This window comes from Macaca fascicularis, chromosome 6 (assembly GCF_037993035.2).
Source record: "Macaca fascicularis isolate 582-1 chromosome 6, T2T-MFA8v1.1".
NCBI classification, from domain to species: domain Eukaryota; kingdom Metazoa; phylum Chordata; class Mammalia; order Primates; family Cercopithecidae; genus Macaca; species Macaca fascicularis.
In genome coordinates, this window is record NC_088380.1 from 145,273,787 (window position 1) to 145,299,087 (window position 25,301).

At 39.5% G+C, this 25,301-nt stretch overlaps 1 protein-coding gene across 4 annotated transcripts in view; it reads left to right on the forward strand.

The window, feature by feature from the left end:
- Positions 1-25,301, forward strand: part of CTNNA1 (catenin alpha 1) — a 177,061-nt gene that overhangs the window by 15,717 nt on the left and 136,043 nt on the right. For 2 of the 4 annotated variants that reach the window (XM_005557915.4, XM_045394927.3), the window contains exons 2-3: positions 8,941-9,047; positions 10,223-10,418. In XM_005557915.4, the coding sequence (XP_005557972.1) occupies positions 8,943-9,047; positions 10,223-10,418 (301 nt within the window). In that variant the 5' untranslated portion in view covers positions 8,941-8,942. Of the gene's footprint in view, positions 1-1,892; positions 1,972-2,532; positions 2,586-8,940; positions 9,048-10,222; positions 10,419-25,301 lie in introns of those variants that run through there. The other 2 variants (XM_065546805.2, XM_045394926.2) reach the window with 2 other exon arrangements.

Below are 25,301 nucleotides of genomic sequence, written 5' to 3' on the forward strand. Positions count from 1 at the left end.
CGAGTAGCTGGGATTACAGGCGCGTGGCTTAATTTTTGTAATTTTTAGTAGAGACGAGGTTTCACCATGTTGGCCAGGCTGGTCACGAACTCCTGACCTCAAGTGATCTGCCTGCCTTGGCTTCCCAAAGTTCTGGGATTACACGCGTGAGCCATTGTGCCCGGTGATATTTTTATTTTTTAAAAAATGATTTTTGGTTCAGGGAAATCAGTTCAGTCCAATTGTTGTAAAACAAAAATGTCTTCTGTATTTTCTTTTTTCTCTTGTGCCTCCAGTCCAGATGCTTGTTTCACATTCTTTGCTTTTTAGACTAGTCATCCAGTCTCATGGAAACAGGGACTTCCTCTGTATCCATTATCAGTTGTTAGGAGGGCTTGGTGCAGCTTTCTGTTAAACACTCTTCCATTGTTAATGGTCTCAACTATAATATGATGGAAGCTAAGAAAATGAACATAGATATCCAGTCCGTACAGCAAACTGTCAGTTCACCTCAGGAGCTTGTTTTGTTTTCCTTCACTTGACCTACTGCTTCTTGCTCTGTTCCAGCCACACTGGCCTTCTCATTCTGTCAGTCCTTGAAGATACTGCCTCATCTGTGTTCACGCTGCCTGGAATGCTCTCTTCCCCCAGATACTCACTTGATTGGTTCTTTCCTGACTTTTAGATTTCAGCTCAAATGTTGTCAAGACAGAAAGGCCTCTAAGGACCCTGCTTAATTCCATTACCATTACAATGCTTAATTTTCTTCCTAGCTCTGATACTGTCTTCTTTGTTTAGTTATTTATGCCATTATTGCAATGAAGGCTTCATGAAGGCAGGGTTCTTATTTTGTTGACTGCTTTCTGGGATAATGCCTGTACAAGGGAGGCACTCATATTTGTGAGTGAAGGCTAAGTGGTTGGCTGAATATTGTTTTTTTTAGGTTTGCTTTTTGTCCTTTGCTTAGTGCTTTTTGTTTTAATCAGTGTGTCTCCTGATGCTTGTAGCACAGCAATTCCAACTGGTCCCATTGCCTTTGGTGCCCTCAAGAAAAATAAGAAAAGGAGCCAAATAAAAATGATTTCAGTGTTTTATTATTATTATTTATTTTTTTGTATGTTTTTGAAACAGGATCTGCCCCTATCATTCAGCCTGCAGTGTAGTGGCATGATCATGGCTTGCTGCAGCCTTGACCTCTTGGGTTGAAGTGATTTTCCCATCTCAGCCTCCTGAGTAGCTAGCTGGGACCACGGGTGTGCACCACCATGCCCAGCTAAATTTTTTTTTTTTTTTCTCTAGAGATGAGGTCTCTCTGTTGCCCAGACAGGTCTTGAACTGCTGAGCTCAAGTGATCCTCCCACCTTGGCCTCCTAAAGTGCTGGGATAACAGGCCAGAATGTGTCTTAATCATAAGTTACCTTGAACTTTTTGGCAGTTACCAGGAAATATGAGAGTTGAGGTTCTGAAGTCTGTGTTAACTCTGCTTGATGCAGATGCAACCTGGCATACCTGTGACAGCACTGAGTAATCCACAGTCTTCTGTCTTGTGCAGTGTGACAGTTAACGTTGCTTTGGGTACTTTTAATTTCCAAATTTCCTGATTTGTATTTAAACGAACCATCCTAACATTTCATTAAGTTAACCTTGCTGTTAAAAAAAAAAATTGGCATTGAGTAGCGTGGTAAAGATAGTCTAAATCTGCCACAATATAATGATGAAAATTCGGGAGCAGACACATTTTAAGGATGATATGGCCATCTTTTATAAGTGAATGTTGAACATCTTCGGAGCAGGTACGTAGTTCTTTGCACAAATGAGGCAGTTTGCCAATTATCAGCCCCCTTGGGTCTGACAGAACTATGCTTTTATTTTCTCTTCATTGCTTCTCCATTTCTCTTTCTGTTGTAGATTGCTAGCCAAATGATTGCATCTCTGCCCCTTTCTGAATTTATAGCAAACTTTTGCTTTATAGCCAGGATTGCCATTTATAAGGTAATGAAGACCAAATAACTGCAGTTTAACTTTTTATTTAGTTCCATTAAGCATGATCTCTCCTGAAAAAACCTAAGGTTGCTGTAGTTCATTAAGGTTGGCTAGCTCTAGTAGGTTTTGTAATAGATCTTGCGAAGGAGTGCTCTGTAAGTTAATTGGAAAAGTAGAAACTGCCAGGAGTTTAAAAGTTATTTGTTTAGTTACTCTGAACAATACATTATTTGTAGAGAACCAGAAGATATGACTAAGATTAAGGCAGGAGCTTTGTCTTGGGAGGCTTGTAAATATTTGCAAATCATGTTGCATAAATTCAGCTCAACTAATACTGTCTGCCCTGCATAAAGCTCCTAGCCAGCAACTTAAGGGATGTAAAGAAACATAGGCATAGTTATCATCCTTAAACTTAATAGCTCTGAAGACCACATGCTAAATCTGAGAAAATTAACTAACTTTAATAAAACAATTCAGTGGCTGTTGAGTGACAACATAAATGAAAAGAGCACCAGAATTTCAGGAGTAGAAGGATTTGAAGTATAGAATTCAACTTCTTTCTTTTTATAGATGATAAAACCAAGGATCCGGAAAGATGAAGTGACTTACCCAAAAGTCAGAGAGTAAGTGACAGAGCTGGTTCCAGAAGCTAATGTTTCAAGTAGAATATATTCTCTTTAGATTTTAAGATACTTTTATTTTTTGAAATCCTTTTAGGATTGGGATCACAAAAACATGCCTTGGCTCTGTAGCATCATTTCATGATGTTCAGCATCACTCTTGGCAGGACCCTGCGTTCATGAGCCTTACACTGTAATAATGGCATCAATAAGTAAACAAAGAAGACCATAGGAGCTAAAAGAAAATTAAGCAGGGTCATAAGTAATGGAATTAGTAGGGTCCTTAGAGTGCCCTTCTGTCATGACAGCATTTGAGCTGAACTCTGAAAGTTAGGAAAGAAATGGTCTTCTGGGGAAGAGAGCATTCCAGGCAGAGGGAACACAGATGAGGCAGTGTCTTCAGGGACTTACCGAAAGAGAAGGCCAGTGTGGCTAGAACAGGGCAAGAAGTAAGTGATAAAGTAAAGGAAAAAGCAAAAACAAGCTTCTTGGTGCTTTTGATTAAAGGTAATATATAGGGTAGTCTGCTTGCATTATGGTTATTGAAAGTCTTGAAAATACACTGAGTTCTCAATTTTCAAGTGTTAGTATATTTTAAGTTTCTTAATGTAAATGAGTGATTGGAGTCCTTTGCCTTAACTCCTTTAGAAGCAGGGTTAGGGAGGCTGAGTCTGGTGAATTAATTTTTTTTTAATTTTAATTTTTTAAGATGGAGTCTCACTCTGTTGCCCAGGCTGGAGTGCAGTGGCAAGATCATGGCTCATTGCAGCCTCCACCATCTTTGGCTGAAGCGATCCTCCTGCCTCAGCCTCCTGAATAGCTGGGACTACAAGTGCACACCACCACATCTGGCTAATTGTTTAGTTGTTTTGTTTTTGAGACCAAGTCTCACTCTGTTGCCCAGGCTGGAGTGCAGTGGCGTGATCTCATCTCACTGCAACCTCCGCCTCCCCGGGTTCAAGTGATTCTCATGCCTCAGCCTCCCGAGTAGCTAGGATCACAGGCATGCGCCACCATGCCCGGCTAATTTTGTATTTTTAGTAGAGACAGGGTTTCACTATGTTGGCCAGGCTGGTCTTGAACTTCTGACCAGCCTGGTGATCTGCCCACCTCAGCCTCCCGAAGTGCTGGGATTTCAGGCATGAGCTACCGTGCCTGGCCTGTTTTTTATTTTTAAATTATTTGTAGAGACAAGGTCTTGCTCTGTTGCCCAAGCTGGTCTCAAACTCCAGGGCTCAAGTGATTTTCCCATTATGACATCCCAAAGTGCTGGGATTACAGGTGGGAGCGACCACACCTGGCTTTTTTCCTAATATTAAATAATTTATTTTTGCAAAGTAAGACTTCTTGGAAGTTGTTACTAACATTAAAGTTGGGAGATTCCATGTGAAAATCTGCATCCCTGGCCTCTCTTGAAAAGTCAGATGGTCTAGAAACCCTGGGTTCATGTGGTAAAGATTGCCTAGAGTTGATGAACAAGTGGGCACAAGCTTTCTGATTTTGAAGTCCTGGCTCCTCCTAGTGGTCCCCATCCCTAGCCTGGAGAGGCCAGGTGTCATTTGCAATTCATTATTGTGCTGTTGTGCATATTGTGCTGTTGTGTCACCTTTTTTAAGTTAAGAAGTAAATGAAATTATTTGTACTCCAAAGTATCAAAATTAGGAAAACAGAAGACCAAGAATGTTTTTTATTCAAGAAAAAAAGAATGAAAGTTTTTTTTGAGAAAGTGAAATAGTTATGTTGTACTTGTTTAATAATTAAACACACATGTGACCACATATACCTAAATGTCTGCTTGCAGCTCGCTTCATTTAAGTTTCCTCTTGGCTCCCTCCCTTTACAATCCTGGAAGGTTCTATGTTTTGTTTGTGTTAATGCAGTATCTCTGGAATGCTAGGATATGTAGGATCCATAGGGCAAATAGTTCTTCTGAAGTGTCTTATCTGTGACATTTGATGACATTTGCTTGAGCTGTTGTCAGCCCTTTAGCAATCTAGAGCATTCCATTTCCTAAGGTTTACTGACTTGGGTTGATCAGTTGAGTGGACAAATAACCTTTAAAAACCAAAGTGTAGGCCTGACATTACATGAATGTAGACAGCAAATTCATCCACCCTCAATGAAACAGATGACTGGGACACTGGCGTTCTGTGTTACCAGATTAGGCAAATGCAGGTTCCTTTTGGCACCCCGATCTCTAGTGATTCTAGATTTGATGCTTGGATAATGACAGTGTAATGATGAAAATTCAGAAATTTAACATTGATACCATACTACTATTTAATTCAGTACCCATAGTCAAATTTTGTCAATTGTCTCAATTTTTTCCCTTTCTCAATACAATTTCAGTCCAGAATCACTGTGTTTAGGTCTTTTTAGCCTCCTTTAATCTGGAAATATTTCCTTTTCTTTTTTTTTTTTTTTTTTTTTGAAATGGAGTCTTGCTTTGTCGCCCAGACTGGAATGCAGTGGTGCCATCTCAGCTCACTGCAAGCTCCGCCTCCCGGGTTTACGCCATTCTCCTGCCTCAGCCTCCCGAGTAGCTGGGACTACAGGCGTCCGCCACCTCACCTGGCTAGTTTTTTTTTTTTTGTATTTTTTAGTAGAGACGGGGTTTCACCGTGTTAGGCAGGATGGTCTCTATCTCCTGACATCATGATCCGCCCACCTCGGCCTCCCAAGTGCTGGGATTACAGGCGTGAGCCACTGTGCCCAGCCTCTGGAAATGTTTCTTAATCTATCTTTGTTTTTTATGGCTCTGACATCTTTTCTTTTCTTTTTTTGTTTTGTTTTGTTTTGTTTTGAGACGGAGTCTTGCTCTGTGGCCCAGGCTGGAGTGCAGTGGCGCGATCTCCATTCACTGCAAGCTCTGCCCCCAGGGTTCATGCCATTCTCCTGCCTCAGCCTCCAGAGTAGCTGGGACTACAGGTGACTGCTACCACGCCTGACTAATTTTTTTGTATTTTTAGTAGAGACGGGGTTTCACAGTGTTTCCCAGGATGATTTCGATCTCCTGACCTTGTGATCCACCCGCCTCGGCCTCCCAAAGTGCTAGGATTACGTGAGCCACTGTGCCCGGCTGCTTTGACATTTTTCAAGACTACAGCCAGTTATTTTGTAGACCGTCTCACCCTTTGAATTTGATGTTTCTCATAACTAGTTGAGGTTATGTAATTTTCAGGCAAAATTACACAGAAGTGACGTTGTAACCTCCTCAGCGCATTGTGTTAGGAGGTACATGATGTGGGTTTGTGCCCTTATTTGGGATGTTAATTTTGATTACTTGGTTAAGGTGGCATCTCAGGTTTCTGGACTATAAAGTTACTATTTCCCCCATTTTTCATAAATAATCTGTTGGGAGTTACTATGACACTAGATCACACTTTACTGAGAAACTGAATGCTAATCTACTTGGTTAGCATTCTTTGATTCTTACCTGAAGCAGTTAATATTATAGTTCCTGAATGCTGATTTTTCTAAGTACATTATTCTTTCTACATTTATTAGTTTGTTTCCTGTTGTTTGGAGGAACTTTTCCTTCTTTATTCATATTCGCATGGACTCACGCATTATTCAATGGATCATACTTTCTTTAATCTCCACCAAAGCTCTCTGAAGAAGGCAGTAGTTGGTGGTCTTTTATGAGGGATCTAGTTCAAAGTTATTTATTTATTTATTTTAAGATGAAATCTTGCTCTGTTGCCCAGGCTGGAGCGCAGTGGCATGATCTTGGCTCATTGCAACCTCTGCCTCCCAGGTTCCAGCGATTGTCCTGGCTCAGCCTCCTGAGTAGCTGCGATTACAGGCGCCTGCCACCATGCCTGGCTAATTTTTGTATTTTTAGTAGAGATAGTGTTTCACCACATTGGCCAGGCTGGTCTCGAACTCCTGACCTCAGGTGATCCACCCACCTTGGCCTCCCTAAGTGCTAGGATTACAAGCATGAACCACCACGCCTGGCCAGTTTTCACCCAGTGGTTTTGACATTCATTGTTAATCCTTGGCTAGATCGATTACTACAGTGGAGGTTGCAAGATGGTCATTTTCTAATTATATTCTAGAAATTCCCTCCCCACACCCTTTTTTTGAGGATCCCTATGGTCTTAAGGATATTTATTTAATTATTTAGTTACAGACAGTTACAGTTATTATTCTCTTTGATAGTTGTCCTAAATTTGGCTGGTGGGAGCCCTTGCTTCCTGTGTCTTTTGATATGATCTTGTTAGTCTTGTCCCCTTTCTGCACAATACAGTGCTTCAGACCTGGAACCCTGGTTTCTATTAATGGGAATGGTCCCTTTGGAAAAAAAAAAATAGAGATGGGGTCGCTCTGTGTTGCCAAGGCTTGTCTCAAACTCCTGGGCTCAACTGATCCTCTTGCCTTGGCCTCCCAAAGTGCTGGTATCATAGGCATGAACCACCATGCAAATTGTATTTAACAGAAACAAATACTTGGGCACTGATAACACTGGTTTTTTTTTTTTTTTTTTTTTTTTGAGACAAAAGCTTGCTCTGTTGCCCATACTGGAGTGCAGTGGTGCGATCTTGGCAACCTCCACCTCCCAGGTTCAAGTGGTTTTCCTGCCTCAGCCTCCTGAGTAGGTGGGATTACGGGTGTGTGCCACCACAGTGGACTAATTTTTTAGTTTTAGTAGAGACAGGGTTTCACTATGTTGGCCAGGCTGGTTGTTTTGTTTTTTAATTTGACAACATTGTTTTTAAGAGTAGCATTGTAGCCCATTGTGTCATTGTTACATAATTTATTGAGTGATCTGTTGTTTAAAATTTAGGTAATTTATAATTATTAATGTTTATATACAGCGGTGTTGTGAACATCATTGTATCCAAGTTTTTACATGTTTCTTAATTTTAGAATAGAATTTTAGCAGTAGATTTTCTGGGTCAGGAAGGTACTTTTTTAAGCTTTTCTTTAAAAAAAATTTTTGTTTTATTATTATTTTTGAGTTGGAGTTTTGTTCTTGTTGCCCAAGCTGGAGTATAATGGCGTGATCTCGGCTCACTGCAACCTCTGCCTCCCAAGTTCAAGCGATTCTCCTGCCTCAGCCTCCTGAGTAGCTGAGATGACAGGCGTGCACCAGCAGCCTGGCTAGTTTTGTATTTTTAATAGAGACAGGGTTTCTCTGTGTTAGGCTGTTCTCGAACTCCCGACCTCAGGTGATCTGCCCACCTTGGCTTCCCAAAGTGCTGGGATTACAGGAGTGAGCCACCACGCCCAGCCTTTATGCTTTTAGGTGTCTACCAGCAGTTCGTTGTCTAGAAAGTTTATATTAGTGTTTACCTCAACTTCATGCCTTTTCTTTTTTTTTCTTTAATAATTTAAGGCACTACTTTTAGAAGAAAAGACTGTTATTTTCGTTGATGTTTTCTCCCTATTCTTAAAGCTGCTGTCTGACAGAAGTTTCCCTTGACACTGATACAGTGATATTTGACTAAGTGTGATTTGAAATTTCTTCTGGCTATGAGTGATAATAGCTGTGGGTGCAGAGGGCAACCGATTAAGCATTAAGTTTTAATAGAATAGGACAAGTCCTTCTCTAGGAATCCATCAAAAAATGAAGTGAGGCATACCTTTTAGATACTACTATACCATAAATGTTGTGGAGTAGGAAAAATCAGGATCTTCTGTATTCGTTTTTGAAGCAATGTCTTTGAAAGTAGCTTTCGGCTGGGCGTGGTGGCTCACACCTGTAATCCCAGCACTTTGGGAGGCCAAGGCGGGTGGATCACGAAGTCAGGAGATCGAGACTATCCTATCATGGCTAACACGGTGAAACCCTGTCTCTACTGAAAATGCAAAAAAATTAGCTGGGCGTGGTGGCGGGCGCCTGTAGTCCCAGCTACTTGGGAGGCTGAGGCAGGAGAATGGTGTGTACCCGGCAGGTGGAGCTTGCAGTGATCCGAGATCACACCACTGCACTCCAGCCTGGGCGAAAGAGTGAGACTCCGTCTCAAAAAAAGAAAAAGAAAAAAAAAAAAAAAAAAAGGTTTACTTTAGCTTTTCATCTTGTTTCTAAAAGATTGGGCAGATAAACTGAGTAGGAACTGAAGTAGGAAGTCTTGCGCTAGAGAAGCCCAAAGGGAAACGTTCTGTGTGTTTGGGAATGCCCTCTTGTAGTACCCCTAGTATTTGTAAGCCTGAAATGATTAAATTTTAAGAGATTGTAAGGTTTACTGGGTCCTCATGTGCAGGCTAGTTAGAATTTTTTCATCTGTAGTGAATATAACTTTCCTGATGCAAAAGTCCCAAAGTAGGAGAAGATTTAAGTAGGAGAAGATTTGTTACATATTTCATGTTTGTGTTTGATGTTTGCTTGACTGATTTTTTGTTTCTTTTTTAGAAATGACTGCTGTCCAGGCAGGCAACATAAACTTCAAGTGGGATCCCAAAAGTCTAGAGATCAGGACTCTGGCAGTTGAGAGACTGTTGGAGCCTCTTGTTACACAGGTAAGAATCTGAAAACACAAATACATTGTAACCTGGTTCTATAGTACAGGCCTGGGTAACAACCATAAGAGCAAGGTTATTTAGTTCAAAGCCTTAATTCCAGTACTTGAGTTTAGGTGACAGTTCTTAGATGATTTGAATATTGATGCATGGGTTTGTTTAACCCTTTGAGAACGCTGCTGTGGTCATTTTCTTCGGTCTTATTGCTAGTAACTGGGGTCCGTGGTATGTAGTGCAACTTTGCAAATGTTTGTGCTTTGCAGATACTTCACCTTTCTTTAGAGGGGAAACCCAAGAAAGGTGGGATCTGGATCCTTGATTGTTAAGGTGTCTCACTCTGCTTAACACACCTTTCATTGTGTGGGATTAATTAGCAGGTAATTGAACTTGAGGGTTTAGGTTTGGTATATTATGTTATAAATGTCACAATGTTAGGGTGGTTCATAAACTGTTAGCAACTAGCTGTGTACCTTTAGTGTTTTGCAATAGTGTGTCTGTTGTCTGTATGTGAGAGATTCAGAGAGAGAGAGAAAATGAGTCTTGTTTGGCAAATTTGCACTGTAACATATCTTAATCATCTTTAACCTACAGATCATCCGGTATTATGTGTATTAATGATGGTAATGTTCTAGGACATAAAGCATCATCACTGTAGGCTTCTTTGGGCAGTCATTCCTTTATTAGGGGCCTTTACTAATAAATTGCTGAGATTTGTGTGAATAAACCGTGAAAAGACTTCAGAAGCAAATTATCTTAAAACATTTTGCAAAGTTTGAAAACAGTGGCAGTACGATCTCCAGATAAAGCTAAGTTCATTGTTAACCTATTTCTGGAACATAGAGTGTTCCAGATACTATATGGGTGACATATAGTAGAGACATCTAGCTTGTCTCTAATCATTTTTTAATTTGTAAAATCAAACTAAAAACCTAATGATCATATTTGAGAAATTAAAATATGTGTTAAATAATTCTGTACACATTGAGAAAGCTGAGTTATTTTGGAAATTAAATATAGTATCATTGCTGTATATCTTAAATATGGGGAATTGTATGTTAATGCTCAGTGGAATCTCATAAATGTGATTTTTTTAAAGAATAACTTAATCTTGCTATCTTTAAAGATATTAGTCATTTTAATTGACTCCAGTTTAATGTTAAAAATGAAACTTTTAGGTTACAACCCTGGTAAACACCAATAGTAAGGGGCCCTCTAATAAGAAGAGAGGTCGTTCTAAGAAGGCTCATGTTTTGGCTGCATCTGTTGAACAAGCAACTGAGAATTTCTTGGAGAAGGGGGATAAAATTGCGAAGGAGAGCCAGTTTCTCAAGGAGGAGCTTGTGGCTGCTGTAGAAGATGTTCGAAAACAAGGTAGGTCATTACTGCTTTTCATGTAAAGAGAGGCAGGCCTTTCTAGAAAATAAGTGTTTGAAGGAGATTTTTTTTGTGGTCAGTATTCTCAGTTCTCATGCTTGCCAATTGCTCAGTAACTTACTCAGTTATTGGAGATGTATTAACTTGGACTGGATCATATTTTAATTCTCATTCTCATGCTTGCCAATTGCTCAGTAACTTAGTTATCGGAGATGTATTAAGTTGGACTGGCTCAAATTTTAATCATGAGAGATGCTTGCAAAGGGACATCTGGAGAATCTGAATCCACTTCTCTTGGGTGTTTCAAGTAATAGTTAAGTCTTAGAAATGTTGTAACACAATTTGATAGGAAACATGGGACAGAAGTTTACCTTTCATTCTATGTAATACTTTTTAATTCATGCTGAAGAGATGGGTGTGATAAAATAGAAAAATACCTACTCTGAAAATACTCTAGAAATTGTTCTGTTATGTCAGATTAGTATGTTAAATCAGCCATGCATATTTGCACTGGTTGGAGCTTGACTTAAATAAATCTGGGCATAAAGGAATCATGTTTTGGGAAACTCAGAATTGATAAAAAGTAAAATGGTAATCCACAGTTTACCAGTAATTAATGCTAGAAAAATTGTCCTTACTGTGTTACAAGTGTGGAAGGAAGACTTTAAATATGGAAAGTAAACTTCTCGAAACCTGCAGTTTTTATTTTTAGTAGAGATGGGGTTTCACCAGTGGCTCATGCTGGTCTCAAACTCCCAAGCTCAAACAATCCACCTGCCTCGGTCTCCCAAAGTGCTGGGATTGCAGGCATGAGCCACAGCCCCCACCCTTGAAACCTGTGGTTTTGTGTTAGGTTTCTATTCCAGTCAGAGAATTTCAACAATGCTGTAGGTTTTTTAGGTTATTGGCTATCAGCTAAGGTAAATTGAGCCCTGCTATTTACAGGTGCTCTACTAGCCCTTGGGAGAACTTCATAGATCTTTCATACCTGATGGTAGATTGCATAGTCCAGAGTCTTATGTCAAATTCATCCTTGTGGCAGTACCCTAAAATGGGCAGTGTCTTAGATGGAGATGACATCTCCAGTTGTTTTCTGAATTTGTGAACAAATAACCTTCAGTGGTAAATATTTTTTCAGTTTTCAGGCTGAAGATAAATATTTCTAATACTGAAAATGAAATTATTAGAATTCCACAGTACTAATTAAGCAGGTATATTAGTTTCCTAGGGCTTCTGTAACATAAACTATGACAAGCTTGGTGGCTTAGAATAATAGAAATTTATTCTCTCATGATTCTGAAGTGCAGAAATCTGAAATCGAGGTGTTGGCAGGCTTGATTCCTTGTTGGGACTTAGGAAGAATCTGTGCATGCCTTTTTCCTAGCTTCTGGTGGTTGCCAGCAGTCCTTAGCATTCCTTGGCTTGTAGACTCATTACTCCAGTCTCTGCTTTTGTTATCATATACTTTTCTTTTTTTGTGTCTCTGTGTCCAAATTTCCTTCTTCTTATAAGGACATCAAGCATTGAATTAGGGCCCACCTTACTCCAGTATAACCTCATTGTAACTTGATACCATCTGCAAAGACTGTTTCCAAATAAAGTTACATTCACAGGTTCCAGGTGGACGTGAATTTTTGGGCGATGCTATTCAGCCCAGTACAGTGGGTTTTGAATTAATTTATTTTAAAGTAGTTTAATGGTCCAGTTCAGGACAATTTTTTTGAGCTTGATGTTGAAGAGATCAGGCTATTACTTAATTGTATTCTGTGGTACATTCTCCTCCCCAGCCCTTCTTGTCTGCTATAACGAAGCTCACAATTATATTAACAGATGAGTTTGGACAAGTGTTTGCTGGGTCTAGTGATTGACATTTCTTTTCTTTCTTTTTTTGAGTTGGAGTCTTGCTGTCGCCCAGGCTGGGATGCAGTGGTGCGATCTTGGCTCACCACAACTTCCACCTTCTGGGTTCAAGCGATTCTCCTGCCTCAGCTTTCCAAGTAGCTGGGATTACAGGTGTATGCTACCACACCCGGCTAATTTTTGTATTTTTAGTATAGTTGGGGTTTCACCTTATTGGAGGCTGGTCTCGAACTCCTGACCTCAAGTGATCTGCTTGCCTTGGCCTCCTGAAGTGTTGGGATTACAGGCATGAGCCACTGTGCCTGGGCACATTTATTTTCAAAATGCATTTAATTGTTGTAGGTGATTTTTAAAGTTGACTTTATATGTTTCTTATTTCAGAAGTTTCTCCAATGCAGATATGTAGCAATCATGGTATAAGATACATTCCCTGCTCCCCAAAACCCCCACAATTTTGAATGCATATCTGAATTTCTCTTGTTATTTTTGTTTATATATGATAATCTTTTATGTGGTTCTGAATCATAAGGACTTGTCTATCCTAGTCCAGTTTTGCAATTATTTATTGTCATGACCTATCCACCATAATTTGCCTTCTCTTTGGGAAAAAAGCCAAAGCCAAAATATAACTTCCTCCCATCATCATTATTGCATCAGATATGAAAAGCTGAAATGCCTTGCTTTTTTCTCTTGGCTTTTTTCTTTGGAGAATTTTAACAAATTTTCTATCATAAATAGAACAAAATACATATTACAAAAATATGAAGCACAGATTGCTTAATCAATTAAGACTTGTTGGCTATGTTGTTGAGGCCATTTACTCATCTTTTGAAACCCTGTAGTGGTGTTAATATGCCTGCAGATTCTTTGGACACCCCTCCCTTAAAAAAAATAGCGCCTAACCCTTGAACATGGGTTGAACTTAGTGATTCCTACAATGACTAGAATGTGGTAGAAGTGGCACTATTTACTTTGGGAGCAAAGTTATAAAAATAGGGCTGTATCCACTCCACTTTTTCTCATGGATTATTCTCTCTGGGGGAAGCTGGCAGCTACGTCGTGAGTGCACTCAGGAGGTCCTGTGGAGAAGAACTGAAGTCTCCCACCATCAGTCAGCACACATTTGTCAAGCATGTGAGTGAACCACCTAGGAAGCAGATCCTCCACCTCCAGTCAAGTTTCAGACATCAGTCCTGACCAACCCCAAATCCCTGACCCATAGAAAACTCTGGCAGTTAATAATTGTTTTAAGCTGCCACCTCTTGGAATTTATTAGGCAGCAAAAGAAAATTTATACAAACACTTTTCCCTGCCCTGGCTTCAGTGGTCCTAAGCATTTACATAAAACCCTGACCTAACTGTTCTGAATTTTTCTGATAAATGAAAGTATGCCATCCACTGAAACACTTAATTTTTAAAGAATTTTTAAGATGTCTTTGTTCTGAATCAGTGTTGACGTTGTTTAGGATGAGGGTTGGCAAATTTATTCTAGAAGGCCAGGTAATAAGTATTTTTGGCTTTTCAGATCATAATAGCTCTGGGCTGGGTGCGGTGGCTTACACCTGTAGTCCCTGGGGCTGAGTGGGCGGATCACGAGGTCAGGAGATTAAAACCATCCTGCCTAACACAGTGAAACCCCGTCTCTACTAAAAATACAAAAAATTAGCTGGGCGTGGTGGTGGGCGCCTGTAGTCCCAGCTACTCAGGAAGCTGAGGCAGGAAAATGGTGTGAACCTGGGAGGTGGAGCTGGCAGTGAGCCAAGACCATGCCACTGCACTCCAGCCTGGGTGACAGAGCGAGACTCCATCTCCAAAAAAAAAAAGAGTCTCTGTTGAAACTATTAATATTCAGCTCTGCTGTTGAATTGGGAAGCAGCTATAGACAGAATATAAAGAAATGGGCATGGGGCATGGCTTTGTTCTAACAAAACTTGGAAAAATTACAGGCTGTAGTTTGCTAACCCTGATCTAGGGTTTTCCCAGGCTGTTAAAGATATGAGCTTACTGTCTTCAAAAAAGTACTTATTTATGTGTTTGTTTATTACACTTTTGAGCCAAAAAGTAGACCTTTGGGTTTGTACATGTCCAGTGCTTCCTGTGCAATCATAATAACCAGAAATTGGAATGTACACAGTTTTTGATGTGTAACTTTCTTTTTGTGTTAGACCCTGATTACATGAATAATTAATATGCACATTTGTGAGTATACTGAAATTTCACGATAATGCTGTGAGGTTAAAAAAATTCACATACTTAAAAACTTAGGATCACTTGACTTCAAGGCTAATGAAATGGTCAGGTGGGCCACATGTGGTGGATAGGAGCCAGTCACCAGTTGCATGGCCTCCAAATCCCTGTAATCTAGGAGTTTAATTGTACTACTAATCTGCTTAGTTTTTGAGTAGCTACCTTATATAGGCGGAGGTGTACATACGCCTTTTAGATGTGCTCTTTTCTTATTTTAGGATCCTGTTAACCTCCCATATCCCCCCCATCCTCATTAGATCAATCTTACCTTTGTACTTTTTCGTCTTAGCGCTTATCACAGAGGTAATTTAAATTGGTTTCCTTTTCCTCTCCACGCTCCAGCAGTGCAGGTTCTGTGCTGGTCTGGTGACCATTCTCTTTGTATTTAAGCTGGTACCTGGTCCGTGATAGGCACTTAAATGTTTGAGTAAGATAATTGATTATTCTCTGAAAAGTACAGTGAAAGAAAATGCTCTTTTCTCAAAATTCGAAGTGTGTTTTCCTTTCCAGTGCCAAATGTAAATGCATGGGTAGGGATGGAAAATCTTATGCTTTTTTTTTTTTTTAATTGAGTTATAATTTCACATACCATAAAAACCACCCGTTTAAAGTATACCATGCAGTGTTTTTGAGGGTGTTCAGACTTGTATAGCTATCACCATGATCTAATTCCAGAACATTTTTATCATCCCCAAAAGAAACCTCATACCCATTAGCAGACATTCCCCATCCATGTACATTTTAACAGTAGATAAAGAGTAGCAGCTGCCTTGTGGTACATAAATTTATTTTATGAATCCTTGAATAGGGCTCTGACCAGAAAAAGAAGGCTCTTAAGCCAGATAGGGGACTTTCAGGGGACAGAGATGAGAAGACTTAAATGAAGCTTTTTTGAAAAAGGAGAGACATTATGAACAGAGGCGCATTAATGTTAAATTTGAAGTGGAGTGATGAGGAACAGCTTCTTACTACAACAGTGTTTTATAATCCATTAGCCACAGTTTATACTTGGATCTCAAAGGCCAGGATCAAAGTCTTATTGCTACTTCCGTAACTTCTTCCCTATAGCTCATGGGCATTTCTGGGTCAGTGAAGGGGGGAGAAGACCCAAAGAAACTGAAGTCCACCTTTATGTATTCCTGCACTGCTTCTAGTGATATTTTGCTCAGTATATGATTTGTGCACTGAGCAACAGTAGATTTCCCAGGAAGAAGCTTGTGTCAGGGAAATCTGAGTGAGGAATGGGCTGGTTGATAGTGTGTGATCCCTGAGAGGGAGATGATATTCTAGCACATAGGAGGCTGTTTTTCCTGGGTATTTCCCCCCCCCCAGAGCTTATAATGACACATGAATACGAAAAATAATTAATAGCATGAGTGGCAGAGGAATGGGAGGGTAAGCATGGGATTGGGAAAGTTTACTAAAGGTGTTTGAGCTTACACTGGATCTTAAAAGGTAGAAAGGGAGCAGGAGGAAACTCATCCAGGTAAGACTATGCAAGATGGGCATGAGGAACAGTGAGGTCCCTGGCTGGAGGTGGGTGCTAGTCTTGTTGAGCACTGCTGGCAGGAGAGGTTTTTTGTTTTTTTGTTTTTTTTGAGATGGAGTCTCACTCTTGTCGTCCAGGCCGGAGTGCAGTGGTGGTATCTTGGCTCACTGCAACCTCTGCCTCCTGGGTTCAAGTGATTCTCCTGCCTCAGCCTCCCGAGTAGCTGGGACTACAGGCGCATACCACCACGCCTGGCTAATTTTTATATTTTTAGTAGAGATGGGGTTTCACCATATTGGCCAGGCTGGTCTCAAAACTCCTGACCTCGTGATTCACCCACCTTGGCCTCCCAAAGTGTTAGGATTACAGACGTGAGGCACTGCGCCCAGCCGCAGGAGAGGTTTAATCTAGTTTGGAGCGTTTTTTGAGGGTGACTTGGAATGCCATGTGAAGAAGGGAGGGCTGTTAGGGACATGATCTAGAATCAGAGAAGTCTATGGTTGGGACAGATCTCATAGCTTACATGGTGCAGGTCCCATATGCTTGAATATATCAAGTGGCACAGGACTCACTTATTACCTCAAGGAGGAGTTCTTTCCAGCATTGGTTGGTGTTTATTTTGAAAGCTTTTTTTTCCCCTTTGAAACTGAAATTTGTCTCTTTAATTTTCTTCCTGTTTTAAGAAGTTCCGCCATCTGGGCAATACAGAATATGAGGAAAAGTAGAGTTTTTGCAGGGAGATTAGTGTTAGCTGTGTGCAGGAAGGATTAAAGGGATTGGTAGAGAGCCCAGAGGCAGGACCTAGAGTCTGGAGATGACCATAGTAGTGGAGAGTGAAATGGAACTATGCAGGAAGGGACTTCTGTTACTGCTGTAACAGAATTGACGGAGAGAATTGGCCAGTTGTCATGCATGTTAACTGCCAGCAGGGCCTGTTCAAGTAGCTGATCTTTTCAATAGGTAAAACTAAGGGACCTGGTATGTGAAAAGTTGTAGTGATTTGTTTTCCTGTGACTTGAGTGTTAGGGTGGTGTTGAGGCAGTGTGTGCTGTAAGGACCTGTGTTCTTACAGGTATAAAATGCTGCCTTTTAAAATGTTTGCATTATTTGGTTGTAATGAATGTCAAACCTTATTTCGTGTTTATTAATCACATGTATTAATATTTATTAATACAGCTGAAACATCATGGTGTTTGAGTTCCTAGAGCAATGATAAATATTGATAAACGTTAGTGCTCCTTTCTCTGTTGATTTGTTGAAGCCCTGTTATTTTCTTTTTAATTGGAATGCCACCAAGTTTTCAAAAATTAAGACATGGGGCTGGAGATGCTGATCTTTTAGATTTCTCTTTATTAGTCTAATGGCATAGCAGAGGTTAAATTACCTTGGAGTAGAAAATCAAGAAATGATTGTGTGTGTCTGTAATTTTGGTTTTAATGGTAGGACAAGATTATGGTAGTCTGGGAAAAGGTGATTGAGTTCTGCTGAACAGAGCAAGGATTGATTGTAGCTAAGTCTAGTGACTTACTGCCTGCCATTTGGTTTGACCTTCATTTTGTGACTATCATACCACTAACCACAGCCAGTCACCTCTCATGTATGTATTGTTATTCTCATGGCAAACACCATGAAAACCTCTGGGTAATTCACTGCAGCCTCTTCTTCAATGCTGAAAAAATATTTTATTGTGACAACTATACATCCTTTCTTCCCCAGGTGGCCAGAAGGTGAAGGTAGAGTAAGTTATTTTACTAAATATTCCTGTCCATAAATAACAAGCACACATCTTAATGTTTGGCTTACAGTTTTTCCCCTTTCATATCTATTTATGTTTAGACAGATTTGTCTTAGGATTTCTTTGAAACGTTTCTTTTTGGGTTTTGGCTTTCGGGTCATTCCATTTTAGGCAAACTTTGATACCGCGAATGCATTTTCCTTGAGTAGGAGATCTCAGCTTCCTGAAAGCAGTCAATGTTATTCAATACTAAATCTCAGTCATTACATAAACCATCTTTTATGTAAAAAATGTCAGCCGGGTGTGGTGGCTCACAAGTCTGTAATCCCAGCACTTTGAGAGGCCGAGGCGGGCAAATCACGAGGTCAGGAAGTCGAGACCCTCCTGGCCAACATGGTGAAACCCTGTCTCTACTAAAATACAAAAAATTAGCCAGGCGTGGTGGCATGTGCCTGTACTCCCAGCTACTCAGGAGGCTGAGGCAGGGGAATTACTTGAGCCCGGGAGGCAGAGGTTGCAGTGAGCTGAGATTGCACCACTGCGCTGCAGTCTGGTGACAGAGTGAGACTCCGTCTCAAAAATAAAAAGGTCTTGTTAGTTTTAGAACAAGAAAGGAATATTTATTGGCTGCTAACACAATAGTTAAAATCTGTGAGTTTGCAAGCATCTGGGGGATCTTAGTACCTATGGTTGATTTGTGAGCATACTCTAATGGTACTTGTTTTCTCAGCTTTTTTTTTTTTTCTTTTTTCTTTTTAGAGAGGGGCAATTACTGTTCATTGTAGCTGTTCTTATTTTTTTAATTTTAATTTTATTTTTTATTGTACTTTAAGTTCTAGGGTACATGTGCACAGCATGCAGGTTTGTTACATGTGTATACATGGGCCATGTTGGTGTACTGCACTCATTTTCAGCTTTTTAAAAATCTTTAAAGCATGAATTACCCAGTCATATAAAACTGAGGGTCTCTTAGGGCGTTGTTATAAAGGATGGAAAATGAGAGTTCTTAATTGATGTTAATGGAGAGACATTCTTTTATTTCAGTAATTGTGTATAACTGTGTAGTGAAGCTAAGGACATAGATGCCATCTTCTTTGGTACAGCTTGAATAATTTGTATATAGGGAGAAAAAAATACACACATGTATGTGTATGTATACATGCTTCACTGTGAATCTTGGCAAGATACTTTTCAGAAAAATAATGTATTTCATCCCTGACAAAAGGACATTGAGCACAGGCTGTCAGGCTCTTGAGGCATGATTTTCTCCCTGGCAACTGACTAGAGTCAAGATTGAAGGAGGCGAAAATTGGTCTGCTGTCCAGTGCAGATGTTGACAGCTTGAGACTGATGCACCCACATATCTACTATAGACAGCCTGGAAGACAGATGTTAAAAGACAGATGTGATTAGGACGAAGCAAGTATCAGTGACTGTTTTAAGTGGAGTTTGAGAGGTAAACAGGAGGCAGAATGGAATCAGGGTTTGCTGGGTTCATGATGTGAAGACTTAAAACATAGCTTTGAAGAGCATTGCGTGGGTGTGTGTGAGAGAGATTGCATTTTAATTTGTCTGATCTGGTTAGTGTGGTTTTAATCGGGTTGAGATCATGAGCTTGATCTCACATACGGGCTCTTTAATTTTTCACAGGAGAAAAATGACAAGTATTCCTACTTGGAAGGTTTACTTTGGAATGGGCTTCAAAAAGTGTTAATGATGCTCTGGAAGAGCGGTAGCTGGGAAACATTCAACATTTTGAAAAAGATTAAAGTTAAGTTAATTAGATTTTCAGATTAGTATAATAACTTTATTAAAACTAGCAAGAAATCAGCTGATTTTTTTCTCATATTCTTCCATTGAGTTCTGGCTTCTCATTTGTAATCTTGTCTTTTCCCCTTGTCTTGGTAGAATTTTCATCCTGTTTTTTCCTCTTATTTTTGTGGATGTCTCTTTTCATGTGATCCCATTGTGGCTTGGTCTGTTGTTAGAAGTGCCCCCACTCCAATTCCTACCTTTCAGATGTTCCTGAAGACTGTAATTAATTTAAAAATTGTTATTGACCCCGTTCCTTCAGTCTCACTACTTAATCCATTTTTGCTTGCTCTTCATTTAACTTGAGCAGGAAAAGCAAAGTATAAATTCTGGAAAATCATTAGCTGGTTGTCATCTGGGAATTTTATGTCTTAAAGTTGTCTGCCTGACTTAAACTATAAGTCTTTAGGGCGGAGGCTATATTTTCTTTGACTTGGGATGTGTCAAGGATGCTGTCTGCTTCTGGATCACTACCCTTGTGTGAGCATATGCTGCTTTGCAGAGACTTGGGTTCTGCTGTAGCCAGCTTGGAATTAAGGAAAGAAGAGTGAAGTTATTAAATTCTAATGTCATTTTGAAGTGGTTCATTTTTTCCCCTTTTATTAAAAAGTCTGTCTTGTTAAACTCACAAAAATAAGTAACACTAGCCAGGATAATAATACTTATAAGTTACAGTGTGTAATATTACTACCTTAATATATTTGTACAGTCAGTGTAGCTGAGGAAGTTATTTTAGGTATTAAAATTTTGGTTTTGGCATGACTTCAACCATGATGTTGCAGTAACATGATTTCTACTAGTTAATTTCTTAAGAAAGTGATTCCAAGTTGAAATGCATGTTATGCATTTATTTGAATGTGTAATCAGGAAGTAAGTGCCTCTCTTTGGAGTGTTTCTGAATAGCAGCAGGGCACACTTGAATTAGTAAGGAAAATGAGAACATGAATATGTGTGTTACTTTATTTTAACTTCTTTTTTTTTTTTAATCCATTCTGTCTGTCAACTGGAAAAAGAAATTTCAAAGCTTCTTTCCTTACCCTCAGGGGATGGGGAAGGTGGGGGGGTAAGTTAAGAGGTTTTCTAGACTTGCTCTGATTCAGATGGGCTTATAGTATTTAAATTACTTCATATTAAATGTTTATTTCCTGGGTTTTTTTTTTTTTTTAAAAATAGACTGAGTCTTGCTCTGTTGCCCAGGCTGGAGTGCAGTGGTGCAATCTCGGCTCACTGCAACCTCTGCCTCCTGGGTTCAAGTGATTCTCCTGCCTCAGCCTCCCAAGTAGCTGGGATTGCTGGCACCCACCACCACGCCTGGCTAATTTTGTATTTTTAGTAGAGACAGGGTTTTGGCACGTTGGCTAGGCTGGTCTTGAACTCCTGACCTCAGGTGATCTGCCTGTCTTCGCCTCCCAAAGTGCTGGGATTACAGGCATGAGCCGCCAGACCTGGCCTCTTTTCTGGGTTGACTTTCAAAAGATAAACAATTGGGTGGATTAAAAAAACAAAACAAAACAAAACAAAACAAAAAAACTGCATCCCAGAAAGTTCTCTTAAGGCATCTGTCAGGGATTCTTTTGAGTCATTCTTAGTTTGTCTGTACTTACAGGAATATCATCTAGGGGTCCGTTTTTACCAAATATCCCTCCTTGATAAATGGAAGGCTTAAGATTGAGAAGATTAAAGTGTTTTATTCAAGGTCATCCTCATGTCATAGGGCATGTGGGTTATGCCAAATATGTGCTACCATTTGGTTCCTTCTTATAAGGGCTGTGTTATGAAGTCTATTATTTTTTGCATCTATATTGCCAATTTGTCTTCATTGACAAGTGTGGAAAATGTCTTATTTTATTACCAGATCATAGAAAATGAATTAAAATTTGGCTGGGTGGGAGTGGTGGGACATGGGGTTGGGGTGGGGTAGGAAATAATATTTAACTTTGGATTATCTTGAAGTTAGGAGATAATTTTGTGAAGTCTTGGTCCTGTTATTTTATTATTTTGTAAAATGAAAGTTGATGGAATAACAGATGAAAATAGTTATCAGGCTGGGCGTGGTGGCCCATGCCTGTAATTCCAGCACTTTGGGAGGCTGAGGCAGGTAGATCACCCGAGGTCAGGAATTCGAGACCAGCCTGACCAACATGGTGAAACCCTGTCTTTACTGAAAATACAAAAATTAGCCAGGTGTGGTAGCTTTCACCTGAAGCCCCATCTACTCAAGTGACTGAGGTGGGAGAATCACTTGAACTCAGGAGGTGGAGGTTGCAATAAGCCAAGATTGCACCACTGCATACCACCCTAGGTGAAGGAGCGAGACTCTGTCTCAAAAAAAAAAAAAAAAAAAAAAGCTGGCCAGGTGCGGTGGCTCATGCTTGTAATCCCAGCACTTCGGGAGGCTGAGGTGGGCGGATCACGAGGTCAGGAGTTTGAAACCAGCCTGACCAACATGGTGAAACCCCGTCTACTAAAAATACAGAAATTAACTGGGCATGGTCATGCACTCCTGTAATCCCAGCTACTCTGGAGGTTGAGGCAGTAGAATTGCTTGAACTCAGGAGGTGGAGATTGCAGTGAGCCGAAATTGTGCCACGGCACTCTAGCCTGGGCGACAGAGCGAGACTGTAAAAAGAAAAAAAAAAAAAGCTATCACTTATTGGTGAGATGCCTTAATCAAATCAGATATATTTAAGAAAATTTGGTATAAAGTAGGTTTATCAGTAGGTTTTGGAGCTAAAGCACCAAAATGTAACTTTCAAGAGTTAGGAATCTCATGATAGGGAGGTTTTGGGTATTCATTCAAATCCAGGGCTGGATATTTTTTACTCTGTAAAACACGTGTAAAAAGATGCCAAGCTGTTAAGTACAGGGCAGTTTTATTATAGGCTTGCCTGTGATATTGGTTACTTTCTCTTTTTCTTTTTTTCTTCTAGTTCTACTCCCTGGATAGAATTAAAAACTGTTTTAAAATGAGCGTTAATTTTCTGCTGTGAACATGTGTTTTGATAGTAAGAGCAAAAAGAAAAAAATACAAACTTATAATTTTGTAACTTAGAGATGAAACTAATGGTTAACATTTTTGTCCTAAACTCTTTGCAGTTTGTTTCCTATTAATATGCCCATGTGGGTAGAGATATGTTGGGTTTGATTATGCCATTTGCTTTTTTTCACTTAATGGATACTGAACATCTTTCGGTAATATTAAGTATTCTTCTACAACATAATTTTTAATGGCTGAACACTATCCTCTAGAGAGTAATATGATTTAAGAACATTATTTTATACCAACAAACTAAAGACTTCTCTTTAATACTGTTATGTCAAGAGTTTTATTCACTTTTCACATATTCAAAGGAGTGTGGTGTTAAGAAATAGTTATAATCGTAGTTTTTTACTTTAAAGACTGAAGTCTCCTATTGTTAAGAAGTATATGTTGGCCGGGCGCGGTGGCTCACGCCTGTAATCCCAGCACTTTGGGAGGCCAAGGCGGGCGGATCACGAGGTTAGGAGATCAAGACGGTGGTGAAACCCCGTCTCTGTTAAAAATACAAAAAATTAGCCGGGCGTGGTGGTGGGTGCCAGCAATCCCAGCTACTTGGGAGGCTGAGGCAGGAGAATGGCGTGAACCCGGGAGGCAGAGCTTGCAGTGAGCCGAGATCGCGCCACTGCACTCCAGCCGGGGTGACAGAGTGAGACTCCGTCTCAGGAAAAAAAATAAAATAAAATAAAAAAAAGGAGAAGTATATATCTGAGAAGAAATAAAAGGTTTTAGACAGTTAGAATCATTTTGAGAAAAAAGAGCAAAGTTACTTGAGCATGGTTGTCTGGGAAATCAGTAGGAGAAGGGAGAGTTGGAATTCTAAGTATGCTCATGAAACTGATCCTGAAATGAGTAATTTGAACATGTTTAAGATAGTTGATGGTGTCTAACTCTTCTCCTGGAAGCTTTTGTCATTTTAGCACAGGGCTGTTTTGCTGGTTTGCAAAAACATTCAGGTGGATGTCTTTAAAATCTCTTTTCTCTTTTGGATTTGGCAGTTGATAACAAAACAATATGCTCTTGTAAAGTGTTCTGTTTAAGAAATGCCTACGTAAGGTCCACGTAACCATTGAATCTTCTTCCCTGCAGCAACTCTACAAAAAATTTTAAAAATGAGATTGGGGCTACAGGTACCCATTTATTTTACCACTTGGCTTACTCTTATTTTGGATAAACCCCTCTATTAGCTGACTTTATAAGCTTTTACAAAAAGATTTTGTAGTATGTGCAAGTTTTACTTTTTCATTTTTGCATGAACTAGCAGCCACGGATTTTTATACCTCAGAAAAAAGAAAATTTGAAGCCTGAGTTTTATGTTAATGTTAATGAACTAAAGATATTAACATTTTTATCATTTAAAAACTTCTTTTAATATGAAAGTATTCATTATAGAAAGTAAAAATAAACAATAAACAATCAGGCTGTACCGCCTTATGATTAAGCTCTGTTGATATTTTGGTATGTGTTGGTTTTAGTGTTTATTATCCCATACCTTCCCCAGGACATAAACACGTTATGATCTCCATTCTCACTGTGCAGTATGGATTGTTATATATCTGCTATTTAAAATGAAAATGAAAATCATTTCAATTGATAAAGATACCTGGAGGGGGGGTAGATTGTATAATTTATCGAAGATAAGCTGTGTTTCTCTACTGGGCTGGCAAAAATTCTTTTTTCTGGACCTTAAAGGTAGAAAGGTTCTGGTGAAGAAGCTATTTAAAAGTATCCTTAGTATTGTTTTGGGGAAGAAGATAGAACTTTGCCCTATTTATTGAGGTTCCTTGGAGGGCTTTTAGAGGCAGTAGAGATGTTTCCATAGCTGGATTTCTGAGCCATTACATTGTGGTTGGGAATCTTTCTTGTCGTAGTATACTGTAGAATTTTGGGATGTGACACTGTAAATGGGATAGATGAGGAAGATGACCAGTTCCTGAGAACTGGAAGGAATCCCATCTTGACTTGAGAACTTCTTTAAAACAAAACAAAAAAACCCAAAACAACAACAACAACAAAAAAAACTGCTTAAAAATAAAAAGCAGTTGGAAAAACTTAAGGCACAGCAAGCTTTGGTTGTAGCTATTAGCACAAAAGGAACAATTATTACTACTTTCTGCAGTATAAACAGTGGAGTGAAGGAAGCTTTCCTCATCCTTTATAGCTTCAACATTTAAAATTAAAAGCTAACGTTTCCTCTGTCCTTTAGGAAACTTGCTATCATGACTATTTCTAAAAAGGTAAGAAACAGCTGGTGTGTGGATAATGACATGTTCTAAATAGGTTTAAAAATTGGAAAAAGTAGATGGAAAAGTAAAAGGGGGCACAGAAGTATTTGTTGAGCTTTGCATATATTATCTCATTTAATTTTCAAAACAACCGAGTAAGGTATGGGAGATAGTGTACTCATTTTACAGAAAAGAAAACAGCTAGAGATAAAGCAACCCAAAGTAACACAGCCGTCAAATATCGAAGCTGGATTTGGACCCAGTTCCAATACCTTATTTCATCTACACCAAGTAGTGTTCTGGGAGAAAAGTAGTTGTATTCATTAACATTACTTCATAGCATTCTTTGTTTTAAAGGAGCAACGCAACAGGCTCAGGTTAAAACAAACAAGCCTTTTATTCTTTTTATCCATCTCCCAAATATTTTCCAAGCCTGTCCTTTCCCTGTAACTTTATAAAGTTTGGTTGCTTTCAG